This window comes from Microcebus murinus, chromosome 11, assembly GCF_040939455.1.
Source record: "Microcebus murinus isolate Inina chromosome 11, M.murinus_Inina_mat1.0, whole genome shotgun sequence".
Lineage (NCBI taxonomy): Eukaryota > Metazoa > Chordata > Mammalia > Primates > Cheirogaleidae > Microcebus > Microcebus murinus.
The window spans coordinates 20,398,329-20,424,627 of NC_134114.1; the positions used below are offsets into that span (position 1 = coordinate 20,398,329).

The window sequence follows — 26,299 nt, forward strand, 5'->3', positions numbered from 1 at the left end:
ATGAATGCCAACTGGTAATTCATTCTAGTGATTTAGAGAAAGTGTTCTTTACACATAAAATCAAGTAAACCATTCTCTCCATGATCAATTACTCATGTCTTTTTTTTCTAAAAAGAGATATTAACAGGGTTGTCACTCAGTAACCTCTCAGAGGCATGGTATCCTCCAAATATCTTCTTCATTTAAATGAGTTATTTTGCCATCGTGTCCTAGAATAGCAATACTTCTTTCAGGCATTGGTTCACTGATCCTGTAAGCACAGTTGCTAAGAAAGGTCTTCACAGATTCTTTTCCACTTATGGCACTTTTGTTAATTCTCTCACTGTCAAAGGACAAGCCAGTGAGCTTTGACTTTATTATGATTTTTTAATGATTCTTTGTAGTGGAGACAATTCCTTTGGAAAGATTTCTGTCTCTCCTTTAATTTTCTCTCTTCAGCATAATTTTCAACACCCTCTTTTATGAGGTGATTCTAATCTCTTCTATTCGTATTAAATAAGGATTATTTATCCCAAATATTTATTATTCAGATAACCAAAAAATATGTATTAACTGACTTTGGAGTGGAGGCATCTGCTAAGAGCTAAGCATAAGTGAATAAGTAGTATTTGGTCTCTATTCTCCTGGAGCTAAACACTAGTAACAGAGATTGATACATTTTAATACAAAGGACAAATGTAGCTGATACTTTTAAAGCAAGTATTAGAGAAATCTAATGTGTTAAATTTTGATAAATGAAAGAAAATATATACATCTCACCCAGGATGTTAATTGGGCTGACTTTTGAACTTCCTGAATGTCTTTTACTTAATTGTCAGTCAGTGTAATTTAAAAGACAGTCTATTACTAAGAAATAGGAATCATTTATTTTAAACATTTAAGCTTTTTCCTTCTCATATTTTCTACAGAAAGAGTGCCAAGATGAACGAAGTACAAAACCCAACTAAATCATTTAAAAAACACATTTCATGAGACTTTATTAACTCTCGGATTTTAGGAAGCCAATAATCATTATATTTCTGAAAGTTTATTAACAGTAAGAAGTTATTGTCATTAATGCTAAGGTCTGAAACTCCCAAAATGATCCTTGTTTTCAATATAGCATTTTTTTTTGGACTCTGGAATTATTGTATAATTATAGTAGTTTGACCTTCAGACTGTTTTATAATAGTAGACTTTTAAACATGTAGGCTAATTGTTTTTACCTATTTTTGATTAGTCAGAATATTATTGTCATTAGGTCAATTAAGTGATCTGCTGACTAGTTATTAGCTAAACATTAAACAAGTTTTTGTAAAGAGCACTATGTTAGACTTTGCTTCTGAGTTTTAGGGGAAAATTATTTTAGATTCTTCAGGATAGAAGGTACATAAGAATTTCTTCCTCTTTCCTCTTTGAATGAGCACGTGCCCAAGGGTCGCTCCTGGCTGAGTCTGCTCAATGTTTGTGGGGAATAACAGGGAGGTAGTTCAGCCATCTCTTTCTGGTTCCTTTTGAAAACCTGTTTTAATTTAAGCCCATGAATTTCAGTAATGCTTCTTAGTGCTAAGTTTCTTTAGATCACTTAGGTTTTATTCAACAGTAATGATTCTACAGAATCTTTTGAAAACAATCCAAAGAAGTGAATCAAATCATACATTCTGGATCCAGAGTGTCTCTTGTTTGCACTCTAAATTGTTTTCCTTTTAGCTATGTCGACAAATAACTTAACTCTCTGTGCAGTTCTGCAGTTGTGGAATAGGGATGATAATAATAATACCAATCTTATGGTGTTTTCAAGAGGAATAAATGTATATAGAGACCAATAATACTCACAACAATACCTGGTACCTGAGATCGCTCAGTGAACTGTATGTACAGCATGTTATGGAGTTGGATAGGACTGACACTGAGATCCTGTAAGAGACAGTCCTCTGGCTCTTTTCTGTTTGCCTCTTCAGCTCAATTTTCCATATTCTTTTGTTCTGCTTTGTGTTGATCTGCTCCATAATGCAGGATGCTAAAATTTATACACTGCATCACTGGAATTTCTTGTCTTTCAGTTTCCCATGGGGTTTAGCCAATGCAAAACACCAGACATAGATAAGTGGACAAAGGGAGACAGATGTCAATATATTGTTGTCTCTCTCTCCTTGCCAAGGGTGTGGTATTACACTGATTTCTCTACTATAGATCTTGACTAGGGACCTTATTACAAGACTTGTTCTTGTCACACTGCTTCTCCCTTACCTTTTCTGGACTATGAGTAGATAATTTTCTCATTGTCATTGATCACTAAGTGTTTTACTCTCCCTTGTTGGTTCTTTCAACTCTGTCCATTCTTCTGTATATAATCTCTTTCTTCATTTAAACACATGGGACATGTTGAATATTATATCTTTCTTTTTTAATGAATTAAATATAAGATGAGGACAAAAATGTGTAAGTATTTCTTTTAGACTCACTAGAGGACCCTTGAAAAGTCTCTGCTCTCATATCCCATAGTATATGCTTTCATCTATTTGCATGTACTTAAGATTATAGAGAAACAGAGGGGTAGTAATGAAATGTAAGATATAAAGATATAGATATAGATAAAGATAGATATAGATATAGATAAAGATAAAGATATAAAATGTAAGATATAAGATATAACAATATCTTATTCATGGAAAATTTGTGTTTTTACTCCCCTCTTCACTGTTCACGGGAGGAAATTATTCTTCTACTATCTCTTGCTATATAACAAGTCACCCCCAAGCTTATTGGCATAAAACCAAACCATTTTCTTTGGCTCATCTTTCCATGCATTGGCTATTTGACCTAGGCTCTGGTGGGTGGTTCTTCTCATATTGGCCTAGATATTATTTTCTAAGTTTAATCATAGTTCTAGAGCATTAGCTGGAATACCTAAGTGTCTTTCTTCACATAAGTATGATTTCTTACCATTCAGGAGGATAGTCAGTCTGTAAAAGGTGGTAAAGGAATGTTTCTTGGGACAAGGGAAGAAGACGCAGGTGCTCTTCAGCTATGGGTTCAAGACTTTCAAAAATCACTTCTTCCATGCCCATTGAATTAAAGCAAGCCAGCCAGCCCAGATTGACAGTATGGAGTAATAAATTACAGTTCTAGATGGGAAGAGTTATAGAGAAGTAATGTCCATTTTTTCAACCTACCATAGTCCTAACTCCCAATGTCAGGTGAAAGTTTGCTTCAAAAGAATCAAATATCATTAACAAAACAAATGAGAGATATCTTTTTTAAAAAATCAATTAAACTTCATTTCTCTCCTTGACTAGATGTGGGTTAAGCTCCTGAATAAGTGACTTGCACTACTACTGTCATCAGAGCAGAACAAATGTAATGAGAATTTTTTTTTTTTGACAAATCCGACATGTGTGTTCTATGAAAACAATTCCAGAGGCTTTTTTGACTATGGTTTAGGTATTTAAAGCTTTGATATGTGCGGAAATAGCCCACCTAATTGGGTAAGAACAAGGTATGGAATTATGGTATGTTTGTGGAAAAGATGTAGATTCTTTTCCAAAACCCCTTGATCCTGCCCCACTCTCAACATTCTTCCTGATTCCTAGAGGCCAAAGAAGAATATCCTTGGAAGTTCAGTAGTGTTTGCAGTTCAATGTAAGGAATCACAGATGCACAGAGAATTTACCTGGAGTAAAGAGACTAATGATCTCTAAACTATGAGAGAACTTTCATTTCTGGATATAATGATGGTTGGTTAATTCATTTACCTAGTGCCTCAAGAAGATGATGTTTTCATAGGCACTGTGAGAATTTGATAGTATATATTTTTAATGTTGCCTTTTAAAGTGTTCTCTTGAATTATTTAATTTATTCAGGTATCCTATCAAAAATTTAATATTTGAAATTGTGCTATTCACACCAAAATTTGACCATCCTTAGCTTAGTAGGTGTATATGTTTATGTCAGACATTGAATTACGAAGGAACCTAATTGTCATCTTTGCTTAACATAAACTCTAGCATAGTGCCTGTCTCACACTAGATTCTGAAACATTTGGAAGTCAAATCCTTTAAGACATCGTGTCCATATGAAAGGCTATAGTTTAACATGGCAAAGATTTTAGTATAATGGCCTTAACAATAATTTTTGTTTTTGGTAATTGTTGGAAGCTAATTGGAATATGATTAAAATGTATGATCTTGTCACATTAACATTAACTTACAAACATAGTTACATACAGATGCTCCTCAACTTACAATGTTGTTACATCCACATAAACCTGTAGAAAGTTATAGCAAGTTGAAAATACTATAATTTGAAAATGCATTTAATAAAATTAACACACTGAGCATCATAGCTTAGCCTAGTCTACTTTAAACATGCTCAGAACAATTATTGATACATTAGCCTACAATTGGGTAAAATCATCTGGAAACACCAGTACACTATACAGTGTGAGTTGTTTACCCTCATGATCACATGATTGACTGGGGGCTGTGGCTCTCAGCCACTGGCCAAAATCATAAGAGGGTATCATACAGCTTTCTACTGAATGCACATTGCTTTCACACCATCATAAAGTCAAAAAATTAAGTTGTACCATTGTAAGTGGGATACTGTCAGTACATATTTGTATATATACATACATATATCAAATATATAATAGATTTGATTTCTTTCTTACTGGAAATGTTATACTTGCTCCAAGGAAGTGACTAAGGAGCTTCACCAGGATTTTGATTCCTCCGGAATTCATTTTACCCCCATGCAGCTGACAGAGGCACATTATATATGTATGTATGTGCCTATTTATCTTATTATAAACAGTTTCAGAATTGAAGATTTATCCACTGACTATGTATATTTCTGAGGAAACCAATGAAGATGGGGTCTTGACAGCCCCAAAAGTGGAAATGGTAAAAAAAAGTATATGTAATTTAAATAAGATAAGCAAGATAAACAAGGCAAGGGGAGGGCATGCATTCTCTCTTACTGTTTAATGTCTCCCTGGCTACCCGTTTTTTCTCCTATCAAAATGCATCGTTAGACTTTGTATTCATAAAGTACATTTCTCTAGAAAGATGATGGATGCTATAAGAGCATATGAGAACTTTTATATGAGCATATTATTTCTCAAATTATTGTCATCTTGGTTCTCCGTGGATTAGAATTTAACTCATTTCTATAGACGATCCTCCTCTATTTGGGATTTAATTTTAAATTAAATTTTTATGAAGTAGTCTCCTTTTCCTCATGAATTAAAGAGAAATAGGATGAACTTTCTCATTTTTCTCTCAGAATAGACTTCTACTTCTGTAGCACCTAAAAGTACAACCACTCTATGAAATGTTTTTAGCTCGGGCTTTCCTTTTTGATCACTTATATTTATTTACTTTTTTTCTTTTTGGATTCTACAGAGAAATCTGTAAAAAGAGCTTTTCCATAAAAGATGAGCAGCATTTCCACTAGATCTTAAATTTACTTACTTAATCCAAATTCACAATTATTTTTGCTGCTTATTCAGAAATTTAGCAAATATAGATCCCTAACATAGTTAAGTACACATTTGTTTTTCTTCTGAAATATTATTTTACTTATTGGCTTCTGTTGCCTGGTGGCATGCATATTTATTCTTAAATGGAAGATGAATATAGCATTTAGAGAATAAATAGAACATACTTTTAAACTACTGAAAATAAAAGCAAATCATGCTAATTAATTAATTTATCATGTATGAGCTAGCAGCAAGCAGTTTAGTTCTATTAGTTTCAACTGAATTAGAGCAGATTTTTAAATAGAAATTCTTATAAATTCAGATCACTCTTACATTTAACACACATTTAAATTTAAATATCTTTTAACATTGTTTCTAAATTATTTTTTATTCAGTGAGCAAAAAACTAATAGCTATTGCATTGAAGTTTTAATGAATAAAAGTTGAGAATATTTAATAAAATTTCATGATAAGTATGAGAGTAGGTTAATAATGAAAAAATGCAGAATGCGATTTTTCATTATAGCTGGAAGGTTAAGGAATTAATTTTACAGACCATGAAATGGAAATAACGTCTCCACTATTTTATTAACCAATGCTTAGATCAGTATAATCAACTTTCTTATTCAGAGCATGTCTCTTCTTGTATTTAGTGGTGCTATATTGGCATTTCCATCAGTTCATTAGGTTAATATAATTCAATAAATAATATTCAAGTAAGAACTAGATCATATTACATGATGATTTCTTGATAAGATGGCTTATTTCATTAAGCAAATACATCAACAATTCTGCAACTAAAGCAAGTATAATTTTGTTACGTACATTTTTTACAAGTTACATAGTTTATTAGCATGCTGCCATCAATATAGGAAGTGACCATTCATTAGGAAAATAAGGGGAATATTTAGAATACTGTAAGCTTCTCAAATAGAGCTTTCCCAATGAATAATGAATTGTGATTCAAAGAACTTTTTTCATAAAAATTAAAATCTCTGTTTTCAAATACCTTCAGATAACATATATGAACCACACTTCACACCTTCAAAATATATTGTTATATAGACATAAACAATGACAGGTATCAATATATGAATTTCTTTTTAGCACAATATTATGCTAGTTTTACCCTTGGTAATGTACAAAGCTTCCTATTATTGAAAAGTTGTCTCAGGCCTCTAATAAATCTTTGCATTTTGACAAATTTCAAATCATGCTAAAGCAATGGGTAGATATATGTGTGGGGAAGAGGGAAGGACTGATAAAATGCTTCTCTGGTTCACCCCTGAGATTTGATTTAATGGGATACAACTGGCAAAAACAAAGCAAAATAAACAAAAAAAATAACATTTTATTCAGATGACAGAGAAAAATGTAATGGGGTTAGTGTCACCATTGCCCATTTCTCTATTCTCTCATTCCCCGAGAAAGAATATTTTCTATGATTCTATGTGGTTCTCTTTATGATGAATGTAGCTAATGACAGGTGTGATGTTCAACATTCTTTCTTCGAATTAGATTTAACAGCTGCTAAGCTCCATCTTTATTTGATTGCTCCACAGATTAATTCAAAAGTGATCTTTCAAACCCTCAAAGCAAGAAATGCAAGGTGTATGGTCTCACTGGTAACCTTAAATATATTAATATCTTGATCATAGTGCTTCCTACCTATCTTCAAGGTGTGAATACAAATTCATCAATTACTGCTTGTTTTTGTAGAAGACTAGAACTCAAATGTATTTTAGCTTTTAAGGAAAAGCGGGATTTAAATTTATATTAAATATAAATTTAATCCTACATACACTACAAACGGCTTATTTTACAAAACGAATTAATAATATGCAAAATTCTGTGAGAATTTCCTCACGACAGGTTAATTTGTCTATCTAGGGAGAAATAACCAAGAGAATTCCCCCATTGCACAGCATTTGAGTGTTACTATTGTAAAATTTTATTTGGACATCGTTGTCTTAACACTAAACAATACTTACATAATTAGTAAAACGTATTTGTTAACCCACTGGATATTTTCTCTAAAGCACAGATTATTATACATGTTGTTGGATAATGGTGCACCTTTCAGTGAAAGTCCCCATTCTTCCATCCAGACTATCTTTGATGTTCAGTCATTCAAAAATGATAATGAAGTTCTCACTTAGTTCCTGGCTTAACATAAGTCCACAATAAATCTTTGTTGTATGTACTATACTGAACTACTTGCTTTATACACAGCAGAGATCATTACTTTAATAGATTACAGTTTTAAGTTAGATATGGTTATTTGCTTTTTGATTTTATTATTATTATTATAATTATTTCTTTCAAAATATGACAGGAAAAATGTTTTTGGTGATATGTTTAGATTTTATTATGCTTGAGTCAGGGCTGTAAGTGTGCCCATTACCCAGATATTGTTCATTGTACCTGTTAGGTAGGTTTTCTCCCATTCCCTCTCTCCTCGATTTCCACTTAGTTTTACTTCCCTCTGTGTACACGTATGCTCATTGGTTAGTTCCAGCTTAATAGTGATTACAGGTGGTTTTTGTTTTCCCATTCTTTAGATACTTCACTTAGGATAATTATCTACAGTTCCGTCCAAATTGTTGCAAAAGGCATTAAGTTATATCCTTCTTCATGGTAGAGTAGTATTCCATAGTATACATATACCACATTTTGTTAATCCACTCATGAATTGATGGGCACTTGGGTTGATTCCATATCTTTGCTATTGTGAGTTGTGCTGCAGTAAACATCTGAGTGCAAGTATATTTTTTATAAAATGCCTTCTTTTCCTTTGGATAGATACCCAGTAGTGGGATTGCTGGATCAAATTGTAGGTCTACATTTAGTTCCTTGAGAAATTTCCATACTATTTTCTACAGAAGCTATATTAGTCTACAGTACCACCAATAGTGCATAAGTGTTCCTTTCTCTCTGCACCCACACCAGCATTTATTTTTGGAAATTTTAATAAAAGCCATTCTAAATGAGGTAAGATGGTATCTCATTGTGGTCTTAATTTGCAATGACCTGATGATTAGTGATGTTGAGCATTTTTTCATGTTTATTGGCTATCTGTCTATCTTCTTTTGAGAAGCTTCTCTGTTCATGTCTTTTGCCCACTTTTTAATGGGGTGGTTTGTTTTTTCCTTGCTAATGTGTTTGAGTTCTTTGTAGATTCTTGTTATTAGCCCTTTATCAGATGTATAGCTTGCAAATATTTTCTCCCATTCTGTAGGTTGTCTATTTGTTCTGTTGATTAGTTCCTTAGCTGTGCATAAGCTTTTTAATTTAATCAAGCACCATTTATTTATTTTTATTGTTGCTGAAATTGCCATTGGAGTCTTCTTCATAAATTCTTTGCCTAAGCTGATATTTAGAAGAGTTTTTCCAACATTTTCTTCTAGCAGTCTTATGGTTTTATGCCTCACATTAAAGTCTTTTATACATTTTAAGTTAATTTTTGTGTGTGGTGAGAGATATGGATCCTGTTTCATTCTTCTACATGTGGCTATCCAATTCTCCCAGCACTGTTAATTGAATAGGACTTCTTTTCCACAGTGCATATTGTTGTCTGCTTTGTGAAAGATCAGTTGGCTATCTGTGGATGGTTTTATTTTTTATTTTATTTATTTATTTATTTATTTATTTTGGAAATCCCTACAAAGATGAAATGTGGATGGTTTTAAATCTAGATTCTCTGTTTTATTCCATTGGTCTATGTCTCTATTTTTGTGCCAATATCTTCTTTCTTAGACAATCTGCCAGCTGGTGTGTCTGGTCAGCCTTCTTGCAATCAGAATCTGTTATTCAATTTTAAATGGCTTCAAATGCAGGCATTGTCTTTATGTAGAACTTGTTTTGTAATTTCAGATCCTTTGATTTATAAAAAAAGAATATGCTATATTTTTTGTTTTTTACAAACCCCAAACTCCTATTGGATCTTTATTATTATTTTTTTCATTTTCAGCAAATTGAGTATGATTGATTTATCTGAGACAATTATCTAGTTTACAATTTCCACCTCAATGCTACCATCCTCTCAGTTTCATAAATTATGATGACCCAGTATAGTATACTGGTTAAAAGGAAAGCCTACTGAATCAGATTGTCTAGATTTAAAACTTTGCTTCACATTTTACTAATGTGTACAAATTTACATTTAGTTAATTAATAATTAGTAATTGGTAAATTTAGTAATTATTAAAACCTGAAACAGGTTTCAGGTCCCTGTTATATAGGATGAAGATAAGAATTATGCCTAAATGAAAAGCTTTTAAGAATTATATGAGTAACCTTTTTAAAATAATTGGTACATGCCTAGCACATATAAGTATTCAATGAATGTTAATTTGGCTTCACTCTTTAATGCATGCTGTTATTCTCCTATTTACCAAACTCCTTAGTCCTTTAATAACCAAATGTATATTACACTATAATTAAAATCATGGATATATTCTATACTAATATGTCATATTTAGCAAATAAAATGAAATTTTCAGTAATTTCATTATTAAGAGAATCATTAAGAAATATTGTCTGCAAAGTACTATAAAGATGGGTATAAAAAGATAATAACAATATTTATTTTTAAACACTTATAAAAGTTCCATTTATACTAATTATTTTGGCTTTATCAAATTACTATTTTTAGATATTGAAAACTTGGCGATAATCTACATGTTACAGTCACCTGCAGAAACAGATGCACCGCCACCCACAGTTTGGTTTGGCTGTTGAGACTGATGACTCCACATTCACACCAACAGTGTATAAAAATGTTAATCATCTACATAACTGAGGTCTCTGGGAAGAACAAGGCAGGCCTCTCAAGCATGTCCACACTGCCTAGAGAGAAAGGTAAGAACTATCTGGGTTTTTATTAGGGTTAGAGGGAGAGCTGGTGATAGTTTACTTCTTGTGGGCAGGACTTGTTAGGTTTGAATTTCCTCCCTGCACCCAAGGAGGGAACACCTGGACTTTCCCAATTTAAGTGAGAATCAAGGGGAAGAGGATGAGATGAAGCTTAAAAGCTATGAGCAGTCAACATCAAAAAATGGATTCAGACTCCTTGTAACATTGTGATGTTAAATTTTAGTAGAAAAATTGACTAAGTTTAATCAACTAGAAAGAGTCTTTTGTAATGTTTCATTCAAAGATGCCTTTGATTAGTTTTTACTGAATAGAGCAGTCCTCATTCAACTATTTTTTTAAATGATATAACCCAACTGTGCAACAGAAAAAAGTGAAGCCAACCAAAAAACTTATCCTTTGTTAATCTTCATATTATTTATAAGCCTCATAATTACATGCCACTTTATATTTCAGTACCTTGTGTTCATGCTTTTATCTACTGAATTGCATTCTAAAATCTTAAGAAAAAATGGATTAGGCATTGCATTTTATTTCTTATATAGCTTTACATAATGCTAGCATTTAATAAGTATTAACAAAATTAATAATCAATTAATTATTCACTCATATAAGACCCTAACAATGAGGGTTTCCTTTTTTTTGATGTAGCATTCTGAAGAGAATAAATTATGTTGAAGCATTAAAATTACTTTTGATTAAAATCATTACTTTCAGCAGTATACTAATCCCATATTTAAAAGAAAAAGGCACCAATATATTTTCTATGAAAAACTGCATTTTAAAACTAACACATCATACAACTGAGCCATCCTTAAAAACTTAATATTAAAAAGTGGTTATAGGGGGGCGGAGCAAGATGGCGGATGAATAACACCGCTAGACAGAGGTCTCTGCAGAAAAGACAGATTCTAGCAGAAATTAGAGGAAAGAAGCAAGAAGACGAGCATACAGCGGACAAGGGCCAGAAGGAGGGGTACCTGAGACCCCAGGAGTCTCCACGGGAGGAGGCTGCGGAGGAGAACTGGAGGCTGAGATCACTGGAGCAGCCCAGAGACCAGCGGCAAGGGTAGGTGGATTTGCTGTTTCCCCTCCCCTGCATTCGGGACTGCTGGTGGGCTCCCCAGCGGGTGGAGAGACCTGCGGACACCAGCCCAGAGACCGCAGCCGCCTGCCAACGGTGAGCCTGTAGCAGACGTGGCACCAAGTTCCCAACTTCCTCCGGGCACCTCCGTGTGCACAGACCCGAGCCGCGCGGCAGGCGCCATATTGCCTCCTTCTCCCCTCCGCCGACCCTACCCGCGGCTGCCCAGGGAGACAATACAGCCACCAGCCGGAGGCACCTCCAGGGAATGGGACCTTCCTGTTTGGGACCCTACACCTGACTCAGGGGAACTCAGACTGTGAGCTCCCTACCCGCCCGCACTCCCAGGTGCTGCTGGCACCGTGTTCCCAGGAGAACGGTGCTGACTCAGAGGCTGAGAGACATAGACCCAGCTTGGGCTCCCTGTGGGTGAATTGCGACCAGAAATCCTATCCCTGGTGGGGATACAGTTTGAACTCTGGGACCCAGAGGTCGGACCTGCAGACCACATCCCCTGCACCCAGGGCTAGCATTGCCCGGGGCACAGAAGGGTTATACGTGAACAGCCTACTGAGGTCTGTGTGCCTCCAGGGGCGGATCGGCATCCTAGAGGGCAACCCTCCTCCCAGGAGGAGGCCGTGCTCCCAACCCTGGTGGCGTTCCCGTGCAGGGAACCTCCCCGCCGGCATCACAGTCCAGGGAGGGCTGGTGGCTTGTTGTCTGGCCTGCTGGCAGAGGCCTAGGAGTAGCTGCGGAGTTGGGGAGGGTGGAAAGAAGCGAGGCCTGCTCCAGACTGCGGGTCTCAGACAGCCCCACCCCCACACACAGACTTTCTGGCTGAGCGAGACCATTCCAGCCCCGCCCTGACAGCTTTCCCTGGAAGCATAGAACAGAACTTTGACCCCTGCTAACGGCCTGAGGGCAGGCTTACCCAACCCAGCTCCACCCAGAACAAGAGCTGTTAACAGGACACAAAATCAACAGTATAGCCTGTTCCTCCAAGCAAACGCCACCTACTGACAGGGATGGCATCTTGCACAGCCTTTCCATGGCACCCACTGACTCAATATACAGGGATGGTCCAATTTCACCCACAGACACCACCTAATGCCTCAGAAACTAAACAAGGTGTGTGAATACCCAAACAATAACCTAAGGAAAGAAACAACAACTGATCGACATGGGAAGAAATCAGCGAAAGAACTCAGGAAATATGAAGAACCAAACAGAAAACACACCCCCAAAGAGGAGCACCAGCCCCCTAAAAATGGACACCAACCAAAATCAGGCAACCAATATGACAGAAGAGGAATTTCCTATGTGGATCATAAGAACACTCACCGACCTGCAACAACAACTCAATAACGAACACAAGGAAACCACAAAAAGTCTCCAGATATGGGAAAAGATATAGACACAATGAAGAAAAGTGTAACCGAACTCCTGGAAATGAAGAATCAATTCAAGGAACTACAAAATACAGTGGAAAGTCTCAAGAACAGGGTAGATCAAACCGAAGAGAGAATCTCAGAGCTTGAAGATAACACCCTCCAATTAAATAAATCAGTCACAGAAATAGAGCAGAGAAACAAGAGAAAAGAGCAAAGCCTACAAGAGCTGTGGAATTATGTGAAGAAACCTAATGTGAGGGTCATAGGGTTACAAGAAGGGGAAGAAGACAACACTCAAGGGTTGGACAAGCTGTTTGAAAATATAATAGAGGAAAATTTCCCAGGCCTTGCTCAAAATCTTGATATACAAGTTCAAGAAGCTCAGAGGACCCCTGGGAGATTCAACGCAAACAGGAAGACGTCACGACATGCAGTCATCAGACTGACCAAAGTATCAACTAAAGAGCCCCTTCTAAGAGCTGTAAGACAAAAGAAGCAAGTAACATACAAGGGAAAGCCAATTCGAATAACATCAGACTTCTCTAATGAGACTTTACAAGCAAGGAGAGACTGGGGCCCCATTCTCACTCTTTTGAAACAAAACAATGCCCAGCCTAGAATATTATTCCCTGCAAAACTAAGCTTCGTGTATGAAGGAGAAATAAAAACATTCTCAGACAAGCAAAGGCTCAGAGAATTCACCAAGACAAGACCAGCCCTACAAGAAGTACTTAACACGGCGTTATGGACGGAACATCATAATAATAACCCACAAATATAAAAACAACCAAAACCCAAAGATATTAAAGGCCAGATATTACAATGGCTCAAGACAGAAATCATAGCAACAACATCGAACCCAACAGAATGATCAGTAATCTACCTTACCTATCAGTTCTCTCAATAAATGTGAATGGCTTAAACTCTCCACTAAAGAGACATAGGCTGGCTGAATGGATAAGAAAATACAGGCCAAGTATATGCTGTCTTTAGGAAACACATCTAACCTGCAAGAATGCATATAGACTAAAAATAAAAGGGTGGAGATCAATATTCCAAGCAAATAGAAGCCAAAAGAAGGCTGGCGTGGCAGTTCTAATTTCAGACGATTTAGTTTTTAAACCAACAAAAGTAGTAAAAGACAAAGAGAGTCATTATATAATGGTGAAGGGCACAGTCCAACAAGAAGAGATAACAATTTTAAATATATATGCACCCAACTTAGGTGCACCCAGATTCATAAAGCAAACCTTACTGGAGCTAAGCAAATGGATTAATAGCAACTCCATAATCGCCGGAGATTTCAACATCCCACGGACGGCACGAGACAGATCCTCCAAACAGAAAATTAATAAAGAATTAATGGACTTAAACAAAACTCTAGAACAATTGGGTCTGACTGACATTTACAGAACATTCTACCCAAAATCCACTGAATATACGTTCTTTTCATCAGCTCACGGGACATTCTCTAAGATTGATCATATCCTAGGACACAAAGAAAATCTCAAGAAATTTAAAAAAATAGAAATCATACCATGTACCTTCTCAGATCACAGTGGAATAAAAGTAGAAATCAACCCTAACAGAAACTCACATTTCTACACAAAAACGTGGAAATTAAACAACCTCCTACTAAATGATTACTTCATAAATGAAGAAATCAAGACGGAAATAAAAAAGTTCTATGAAGAAAACGACAATGGACAGACAAGTTATCAACTCCTCTGGGACACAACTAAAGCAGTTCTGAGAGGAAAGTTTATCTACATAAATGCCTATAACCAAAAGACAAGAAGATCACAAATAGACAGTCTAATGAAACGACTCAAAGAGCTGGAAAAAGAAGAACAGACCAACCCCAAACCCAGCAGAAGAAGTGAAATCAACAAGATCAAATCAGAACTAAACAAAATTGAAAACAGGGAAGCTATTCAGGAGATTAATAAAACAAAAAGTTGGTTCTTTGAAAAAATAAACAAAATTGACACACAATTGGCTAAGCTAATGAAAAGCAGAAAAGAGAAATCTCTAATAAGCTCCATCAGGAATAAAAAAGGAGATATCACAACTGATCCCAAAGAGATACAAGATACAATTTATGAATACTACAAAAATCTTTATGCACACAAACTAGAAAATGTGGAGGAAATGGACAATTTTCTAGAAACACACAGCCTCCCTATGCTCAACCAGGAAGAAATAGATTCCCTGAACAGACCAATCTCAACAGCTGAAATAGAAACAGCAATTAAAAATCTCTCTAAAAAGAGAAGTCCCGGTCCAGATGGCTTCACACCTGAATTTTACCATACTTACAAAGAAGAACTAGTACCTATCTTGCAGAAACTATTCCACAACATCGAGAAGAACGGAAACCTCCCCGACACCTTTTATGAAGCGAATATTACTCTGATACCAAAACCAGGAAAGGATGCAACAAAAAAAGAAAACTACAGACCAATATCCCTAATGAACATAGATGCAAAAATTTTGAACAAAATCTTAGCTAACCGAATCCAGACACTTACCAAAAAAATAATCCACCACGACCAAGTGGGCTTCATCCCAGGGATGCAGGGATGGTTCAACATACGTAAATCTATAAATGCAATTCACCACATAAACAGAAGCAAAAACAAAGACCACATGATTCTTTCAATAGATGCAGAAAAAGCTTTTGACAAAATTCAACACCCTTTCATGATACGAACACTTAAGAAAATAGGCATAGAAGGGACATACCTAAAAATGATACAAGCCATATATGACAGACCCATAGCCAACATCATACTGAATGGGGAAAAATTGAAATCATTCCCACTTAGAACTGGAACCAGACAAGGCTGCCCACTATCTCCACTTCTGTTCAACATAGTACTGGAAGTCTTGGCTACCGCAATCAGACAGGAAAATGGAATCAAAGGTATCCAAATAGGGGCTGAAGAGATCAAACTTTTACTGTTTGCTGATGATATGATATTGTATCTAAAAAACCCCAAGGATTCAACCAAGAAACTCCTGGAACTGATCAATGAATTTAGTAAAGTCTCAGGATACAAAATCAATACACAGAAATCAGAGGCATTCATATACGCCAACAACAATCTAATTGAGAACCAAATCAAAGACTCAATTCCCTTCACAATAGCAACAAAGAAATTAAAGTACCTAGGAATATACTTAACCAAGGACGTAAAAGACCTCTACGGGGAGAACTATGAAACACTGAGGGAGGAAATAGCAGAGGATGTAAACAGATGGACATCCATACCATGCTTGTGGATCGGCAGACTCAATATCATCAAAATGTCTATACTACTCAAACTGATCTACAGATTCAATGCAATACCTATTAAAATCCCATCAGCATTCTTCACAGATATAGAAAAAATAATTTTACGCTTCATATGGAACCAAAGAAGACCCCGAATATCAAGAGCAATTCTAGGCAACAAAAACAAAATGGGAGGCATTAATATGCCAGATATCAAACTATACTACAAAGCTGTAGTAATTAAAACAATATGGTATTGGCACAAAAATAGGAATATTGACCAGTGGAACAGATGTGAGAATCCTGATATAAAACCATCCTCATATAGCCATCCAATCTTTGACAAAGCAGACAAAAACATACGCTGGGGAAAAGAATCCCTCTTCAATAAATGGTGCTGGGAAAACTGGATAGCCACCTGTAGAAGGCTAAAACAGGACCCACACCTTTCACCTCTCACAAAAACCAACTCACGCTGGATAACAGACTTAAACCTAAGGTATGAAACTATTAGAACTCTAGAGGAAACAGTTGGAAACACTCTCCTAGACATTGGCCTGGGCAAAGAGTTTATGAAGAAGTCCCCAAAGGCAATCACAGCAGCAACAAAAATAAATAAATGGGACATGATCAAACTACAAAGCTTCTGCACAGCCAAAGAAATAGTCATGAAAGTAAATAGACAACCTACAGAATGGGAGAAAATTTTTGCATCCTATGCATCCGATAAGGGACTGATAACTAGAATATACTTAGAACTCATGAAAATTAGGAAGAAAAAATCAAATAACCCCATTAAAAAGTGGGCAAAGGACTTGAACAGAAATTTTTCTAAAGGAGACAGAAGAATGGTCAACAAACATATGAAGAAATGCTCAACATCTCTAATCATCAGGGAAATGCAAATCAAAACCACGATGAGATATCAACTTAACCCCAGTGAGAATGGCCATTATCAAAAAATCTCCAAACAATAAATGCTGGCGTGGTTGCGGAGAGACAGGAACACTCCTACACTGCTGGTGGGACTGCAAACTAGTTCAACCTCTGTGGAAAGCAATATGGAGATACCTTAAAGTGATACAAGTGAATCTACCATTTGATCCAGCAATCCCATTGCTGGGCATCTACCCAAATGATCCAATGACACTCTACAAAAAAGACACCTGCACTCGAATGTTTATAGCAGCACAATTCATAATTGCAAGGCTGTGGAAACAGCCCAAGTGCCCATCAATCCAAGAATGGATTAATAAAATGTGGTATATGTATACCATGGGGTACTATTCAGCTCTAAGAAACAATGGTGATATAGCACATCTTATATTTTCCTGGTTAGAGCTGGAACCCATACTACTAAGTGAAGTATCCCAAGAATGGAAAAACAAGCACCAGATATATTCTCCAGCAAACTGGTATTAACTGAGTAGCACCTAAGTGGACACATAGGTACTACAGTAATAGGGTATTGGGCAGGTGGGAGGGGGCAGGGGGGCGGGTATATACATACATAATGAGTGAGATGTGCACCATCTAGGGGATGGTCATGATGGAGACTCAGACTTTTGGGGGGAGAGGGGGAAATGGGCATTTATTGAAACCTTAAAATCTGTACCCCCATAATATGCCGAAATAAAAAAAAAAGTGGTTATAAACTTGACATACTCTAATAATATCTCTTATTTCAAATTAACATACCAGAAGTATATACTTGACCTGGATTTAGTTGTTATATAAACACTGTTCTAGATTATGTTGTAAATGATTATTAAATAAATGTGAACATACTGAATTTCCAATTATATGAATGCTATTAATGAATCTTCTAGAATACTACATACTGAAAAGTAGTATTGAATGAATATGATGAAGACAAATAGAAAAAAACAGATCTTAATATTTGTATTCCTCTCAAGAATATAATTACCTAAAATATATTTTCTTATAATTATATACATATGAGGTTATTATTTATTAGTATAAACAAGGATTGCATACTGAATTTATAATAATTAAAAATAAGAAATAAGATATTTATTCATAGCATTCACAACATTTTAAAAATTCTGGCTAAAGTTATATAGTTGGTGTTGCAAAGTCAAATGCCTAATGCCTAGGAGGAGCAGGAAGATAATATAAATTAATGAAACCATTGTGTAAATGTCCATAAGAGAGATTTCTGGTGACCAAGAATCAAAAATATATCCTCCATACCAGTGAAACTTCAGAGTACCTAATATAGACAGAGCAAAAAGGTCAATTAATTATCAAAGGATATTTTTTTAGGTTAAAATATATATAATGGATCTATAATATTAGAGAAAAATAAGCAATAACATCATTTGGGAGAGATGTTGTCCAACTTATGTTTGGTGGGGGTAAGAACAAAGAACACGAACAGAAAGTGATTGATATTGGATATGGGTCTAGGACTCCACCTCTGAAGAAGAGATGAAGAATATTCCCAGGTTGATGATGGAAGGAGATGCCAGGTGAGAGTGTAACACCATGCACAGAGGGCAACTGGTTTGGCTAGACTGAAGAAATCAGCAGATTGAAAGAGAGATTTCTTCAAAAATATGAAATTGATTCTATCCTTTTTTGTGTCTGAACCTCTAGAGAGAAACTTTAGACAACTGACATAGAGTCTGGAGTGGAATTAATAATGACACATAGAAAACCAAACAAAAATAGCAGAGAAACCATAAACTATAACATTATAATTTTTGTTACAAAGAAATTTAATATCACAAAGAGACAAGCCTCTTATTTGTGAAATATATATGTATTATCGAAAAATTATTACTCTTAAGGTATACTTATCTGTTTATAAATAATATGAATATAAAAATTTCTAAAAGAAAACAATTACAGACATCAACTGGCAGTTTATAAAATAATCTAGGTGGAACATAAATATAAGGAAAAAATGCTTAACCTCACAGGTAGGTCTTACAAAAAATGCAGAAGGAATTATTTATAAGTAAAATATCTTAACTTTTAAATGCTAGCAAAAATATACTAATTTATTATAGTTTTTACTACTATATGAGCTAACAATATTCTACCATAAAAAAAATAAGAAGACTGCAGTTTAGATGAGGATCAGTGTCTCCAGGTTGCTGTTTTGACCATATAGATTTGAATAGCTGATGTTTCTGTGTCATAGAAACAATCATCAAATAAATAATATTTATTCTTTAAAAACTCATGTATTTTTACTGAAACTTAGAAAGCAATTAAACTTACTTAAGTAAGTAAATGTTTCCTTAGAGTTGTCAGTTTACCAGAAACCATATTCCATCACACAAGTACAAGAACATAGTGGACTAAGAGCTGTCCAATGATTGGATTATTATAAAGGTAATTACAACTACAGGAGAGAAGGCTATTTATTTTATTCCTTTTTTTGTGTGGGCTTATGTTTTGATTCTGACATTTATAATTGATGAGTCTGAAATCTAGTAAAATTTACATTACCATTTTCTTTTATAAACTAAGATCTTTAAATTTTCATGTTTTTATGTAATTTTGAAAAAGATCTTTTCAAATAATGACTTAATTATGATCAATAAGAATTCAGCAAACAGTCCTTAGATTTAAGAGTGTAGGTTATAATTAATATCATAAAGGTGAGTACATTGTTATAAATTTAAGTATAATTTTCCATAATTTGTTCACATTTGTTTTATTTTAATCTCCTATGTATTCATAATATTTTACCAAATTAAGAAAATTATCATGTATAAATATTGAGCATGCTATTCATACATTTAGCAAATATTTGTTGCATGCCAACAAGATATGAGGCACCAGGCTAGGTACATAAGATAATTGAATGAATAAAACAGATGAAAGTTTTTGCTTAGTGGGCCCAAATATTCTATTAATAATAGAAATAGACAGCAAAAAGTTAAATGATAAACACATTATATATTATGTTCAATGGCAATATTTGCTGTGGAAAATATTCAATTTTTAAAATGTGGAAAGCAGAAATGGATGTGGTGGGTTGCAAATTTAAATAGATGGTCCAATCTAGTATTTATTAGGAAAGTGGCATTTGAAGCAGGACTCAAAGACAGACTCTTAACTTTGTGGATATCTGGGGAAAGATTGTTCTAAGCAAAATGATCAGTCAGTCCAATGAGATAATGCTTAAGAGTTTTGAGGAAAAACAAGGAACCCAGAATAATTAAATTGAAATAGTTAAGGAAACAGAGAATAGGCTCAAAGAGATATGGGAACCTGATCTGATAGATCCTTAGAAGCCTGATTCTGATCCATCCTGTGAGGGACTGACTCTCACTGAACAATTGATTAAGTTTTGAACAGAGAAATGAGATGCTCAGATTTATCTAATTAAAAACGAAACATTTCTACTTTGTATTTTGGGTTAAAAATACATGGAATAATGGCCAGCAAACATATTAAAAGTGCTCAACATCTCTAATCACCAGGGAAATACAAATCAAAATGAAATGAGATATCACTTGTCTCCAGTGAGAGTGGCCTTTATCAAAAAGTCCCAAAATAACAAATGTTGGTATGGATATGAAAAGATAGGAACACTCTTACACTGCTGGTGGGACTGCAAATTGGTACAACCCTTGTGAAAAGTAATTTGGAGATATCTTAGAGAACTAAAAATAGAAATACCATTGATACAGCAATCCCACTACAAGGCATCTACCCAAAGAAAATAAGACATTCTATAGTAAAGACATCTGCATTAGAATGTTTATAGCAGCACAATTCACAACCGCAAAGAGGTGGAAACAACCCAAGTTCCCATCAATATATGAGAATAATAAAATGTGACATATGTATACCATGGAATGCTACTCAACTATAAAAAACAATGGTGATCTAGCACCTCTTATATTATCCTGGATAGAGCTGGAGCCCATCCTTTGAAGTAAAGTATCACAAGAATGGAAAAACAAGCACCACATGTACTCACCATCAAATTGGTACTAACCAAATCAACACTAAGGTGCTCACATGGAAGTAATATTCATCTGTTGCCAGTCAGGTGGGAGGGGGCTATTAAGGGTGGGTAAACTCACAACTAATGGATGCGGAGCACACTGTGTGGGAGAAGCACACACATGTAGCTCTGGCTTGGGCGAGGCAAAGGCATTATATGTAACCAAAATGTTTATACCCCCATAATATTCTGAAAATAAAAAACAATAGATATTAAAAGCAGAGGCTAGTGAGAACAAGCACTTAGAAGCACATTGCACATTGCATTCTAGGTAAGACCAGGCTTATAGAAGGATATTTCATGAAAAGTCATCATATATCTGTTAAATTTTGAATATATAGTCAGTAAAATTTTCTAAAATATTAGTTATGGAGGATAACGGAATGAAAAGAATGAAGAACTACTGCAAACCTGATGACTTGGGCAATTAGAAGGATAGAGTGGGCATTAACTGAGATGGGGTAAGCTGAGAAAAGATATATAAGGGAAAATTAGAACTTAGAATTTGGAAATGTTATTTTCGAAATGTCTATTTGACAAGAAATTTAGAATAAGTAGTTGGACACATGTATATGTTATTGGAAAGACCTGAAAATGAGAGGAATAAATTATAGAATGTTCATCTATATCTTAGATAAAGGTATAGATAATATAGATGTAGATAGGTTAGCAACTGTGAGGATTGGAAGGATCACCAAGGACCAGAATTTAAATAGAAAAAGAAAATGAGTAGGGCCTGGACCACTCCAAAATATAAATTTAGAAAAGAAAATGAACCAGTAAAGGAGACTGAGTAATGTAAAAGAATAACCAAAATAATGAAGAATACTGGAAGCCCATTGTGGTGCTTATGCCAAGGTGAAATGAATGATTAAACATCAACCACTAGCTAAGGTGAGATGTTGTTGTTTTCTTTTTCTTCGTTTGCTTGCTTTTATTGTTAATGATTTTTTTTTCTCTTTACTAAATTTGATATTTAAGTCATTGTAATCTAGTCAATATGCCTGTGAGCAGAATTGAATGCAATAATATCCAGGCTGTGTATTAAAATTCACATAATGTAGATAGATTATTCACACGGAAAGAAATTCAGATATAAATTTAGACATAGATTGTTCTGAAAATTATTGAAATTTCTAAATAAAACAATAAAATGGTTTTAATTATATTTGAGATAATTGTTACTCAACTGATTTTAATTTAATTCTATCTTAATTTTAAATAATCAAAGGTAATTTGCTTTGTTTGGAAAATAAGTACATGTTAAGGATAAAGTATTTCCAAATTTTACCAACCTCACAGTTCATGAAAACCGAGAGATGGAAACTAATATTACTGAGTATTTTGTGTGCATTTAGTGAAATAAAATTATCCAAACTAATTATGGTAAATATTATTATGTATTTTTTTCCCAAAGAAATTCAATGATTTCTTCAGTTTGTCAGTAAGGGAATAATGAAATCTGATTCATCTGGGTCCTAAATGTATTTTTCCCAGTATAGAAATTTTGTGGATTATTGGAATATTGTAGGAAGCATTAGTATTACACAGGTGTGGTAATTTCCTTGATTAAATTACATCCTCTGACTTGTAGCATGTAAACCAGGTTTATAAATACAATCACATACTTGATAAATATGAAATCTGTTAGCTCTGTCCTTCTCGTAAAGGCTCCAGTATATCAGCCAAAAGGGAGAACTTTGAACCTAACTTCATTATTTAATTGTCAAAAAATAGCATTTCTTAATCAAGTTTAAACATTTTATATGTCTTATTCTATCTATTATTAATATGACACTCTCATAATAATCATAGTCTACAACTTGTAGGTTGGTTTGTTGTTGTGCTCTTAGTATTTCAAACATGCTAAGCCCAAGCAAGGTATGTAACCACAAATTTCTCAATCTCTTACTCTGCATAATTTCTTTTTTAAACAATCACTACATGCAATATAGGTCTCCTTAGAATTAGTTTACATATTGTTACTTATTTTTCTAGTGATTATAGAATGAAGTGACTATGAGAGGTCTTACTAGATGCCTAATTCATTTTCTAATGACCTAAATTAACTTTATACATCCTCCTCAAGTATTAGTATTTATCTGATCAGCACTAGAAGAGCTCTAGCAATGGAGATACTAATTCTTTTCTAAAATAAAACTAAAACTTTCTAATCTGAAACTAAAACTAAAAACTTTCTGTTTCCTAGGCTATTCCAAGCAGCAAAAAATTCAAAAATTGTCTGGTATGTTTTTTTCCCCTTTATATAAAATTCAATGTTTAGTATGTGCTATCAATTGGTGATAAAGTTATTGAGTTAGGCTTAGTCTTAAAAAACTCTACAACATAGTAACATAATAACATATAAGTACCTATTTATAATTTGATATTTGCTGTTTAACACATTAATTATCATGTGAGTTGTATTTAACTCATGCTACTTTTGAGCCGTGGCCTCATGAAGCATATGTAACTCACACATGCTTTTACCTTGAGAGTTGGGTGAACTATTTTTCAAGTTGCATATAACTCACACAGAGAAAACAATAAAACATAACAAATTTTTCATTAAATTAGAAAGGAACATTTTGCTTTTGAAGTTTTTAATTTTTGTAATATAACACCATTGCTCCAAGAAAAAAGCTTTTTGTTTTTTTTTTTCCTAGTATGGCAATGTGTTTAAAATGTCTTGGCAGCAGATTAATCAGTGTTAAATTTCTTCTACATGAATTACACCTAGGATTACCATGAGCGTGACATTTCTCTTTAAAGGATGAATAATTAAAGAAGAAATAAAGGATAATTATTGGCACAGAAATCAGGTAGCATGAAATATCCATATGAAGTTGTTTAAGTTTTATACTTTAGGCCAACTCAGGGCAAGTTTATGTATGGCAGTCTTTCAAAGATTTGCAAATGATTATTATGTATGATTCTTCTCTCTTTTTTCCCATGTTTTAGGATGCCTATATTCAGTTTACTGGACAATCCCAATCATCAGTAAACCATCGTATCCTTTTAGGTTTCTTTTTTCTACTTGTCATTAGTTCTTTCAAAATTTCCTCAAATACAATAACTTTGAATCTTCTCAATTTAAAAAAATCTATTTAAAAAACCCTATAGTTTATGGATTCACATTTTAAATGTTACCCAGAGCTGAGCACTTATTCTATGGATTGTCTCATCATGAAGAAAAAACGTCAGAATTATACTTTCTCATTTTTGAAAACTATATTATTGATGAGAGAAGAGTAGATTTAGATTTCTTATCTAGGTAACAGTACTGATACATACTTCATTTACTCTCGGATATAATCCACTGCTGATCCCATAATAAAGTTTTGAAAAAAACATTAAAGTTTATTATTCACAACTATATATATTTATATATATGTATATATAATATTTTATATTCCAAATGAGTCTTACATTCTATTGATGGGTGGACATCACTGGTTCAATAAACATTCATCCATATTTAAATGATTCAAACAGAAAAATAACAATTTGTACCAAAGCTCTTTTATAGTTTCACTACATTTTAGTTCCAAATCCTGTGCAGTAGCTTCTTAGCTGCTTTTTCCCTGAGTAAATCATGTTTTACATTTAATGATGTAAAACATTTCTGTTTTAAGTGAGATCAGAACTTCCTCTAGGAATTAAATAAAATGAAATTTATTTTTATAAATACTAGTTTATTTCAAAAAATACAAAAATATAAATATACATTTATAAAAATATGAATGAGTTAACACAAAGACATTCTTCAACTAAATAAATATGGCAGTAATAGTCATTCCTATTTCATTAAGGATATATCTTTTCCATATTAATTTACAAAGCAGTTGCACAATTTTTAATTTAATAGTAAAGGTGACTGAAAGTCAGTTAAGAAGTCATTTATAAAGTTCTTATACCTAATAAAAGGCACAAAAGGCCTTTTGAATATTTGTATTGATTATTGATTTGATATACTTTCCTTCAGAGATTGTTAGGCAAGGAGGGTGAACTGGTTATTATTATTTTTATAAAAAAATCTATGTCATTCGTATTCATTCACGAAAACTTACTGATTAAGCAAACCCTTACTAACACAACACCTATGTATTGTTTGTAGTTTCGATTTTTGAAAAATTTCCCCCAAGGGAGAGAATGCAGGCCACTCAATCTAGTCACATAGACAGTACTTCCACTAATATCGATCAAGTCATACAATACACTTAATCTCTGTCACTATCATCACCCCCATACATATCAGCAAGTTTTTTAAAACGAGGCCCCCAGTCACTGAGGTAATCGTAATCTTGGTTACAGTCAGCCGTGAGGGATTCTAAAGAGCTGAGCGAGTCTGCTATGGAATCGTTCCCTTCATAGGCATAGGTTGCCAGCGAATCGTAAGGAGGCGCGCTGGGGTCTGCGTCGTTCTCTTTCAGTCTTCGATGGATAAAATCTTGTACATCGATATTTTCCCACAGAGGCACAGTCCTCCTTATCTGAAAAATAGTTTCAGGCATTACATCCCGTCTGAGTTTACTGTCTTCTCTTGCTTCTGGATTCCTCAGAGTTCCAATGTCAAAAGCCTGGGTATCTTCTTCCCCTCCGCCTTCATCATTGTAGGTCACGATGTTGTCCCGGACGTCGTCTTTCGATATTATCAGAGGTTCCTTTTTTCTTTGCCGCTTTAAGGCAGCAAACAGCACGACTAAAACTATTCATAAAACAAAAAAAGAGAGAAAACAGTGATATTTCAGTATTCAGGATGAAACAGAGTACACTTCTGTGTGTGAAGTTTTTGTGGGGCAGGAGGTATTAAGATTGATTGAATAAAAAAAGTAACTATTCTATACAAATACAGAGTGCCTCGGGCCAATGATTGGATGCACTGCATTGAAAAAAGAAGCAGATATAACAGTGTCATTAATTTACTTTCAAGACAGACTCTCTTACAGGCCTCTGGCATTGAAAAAGCTTTGTTCAATTATTATTATCACATTTAGCCAACTGCAATTACCTGACACCTCATTCTTTCCAAACGTTCATTTGTTTCAAATTTTAAAATGCTGAAGCTCCAATCATTAATTTCCTAAGAGAAACTGAGCACCAATTGAATATTTTCTTAACGACTCACAGGAATTTACACATTACTTATATATAGGTGCATGCATACTTACGTGTGCATTACATACAGATTCTGTGTGCACACACACATAATTACCCATGACCT

General features: G+C 34.4%; 1 protein-coding gene across 1 annotated transcript in view; it reads right to left on the reverse strand.

Moving 5' to 3' along the window:
• Positions 1-24,838: 24,838 nt before the first annotated feature.
• Positions 24,839-26,299, reverse strand: part of CDH9 (cadherin 9) — a 122,852-nt gene continuing 121,391 nt past the window's right edge. The window contains exon 12 of the mRNA XM_012765178.3: positions 24,839-25,783. Coding sequence (XP_012620632.2) covers positions 25,296-25,783 — 488 coding nt within the window. The 3' untranslated portion in view covers positions 24,839-25,295. The remainder of the gene's footprint in view (positions 25,784-26,299) is intronic.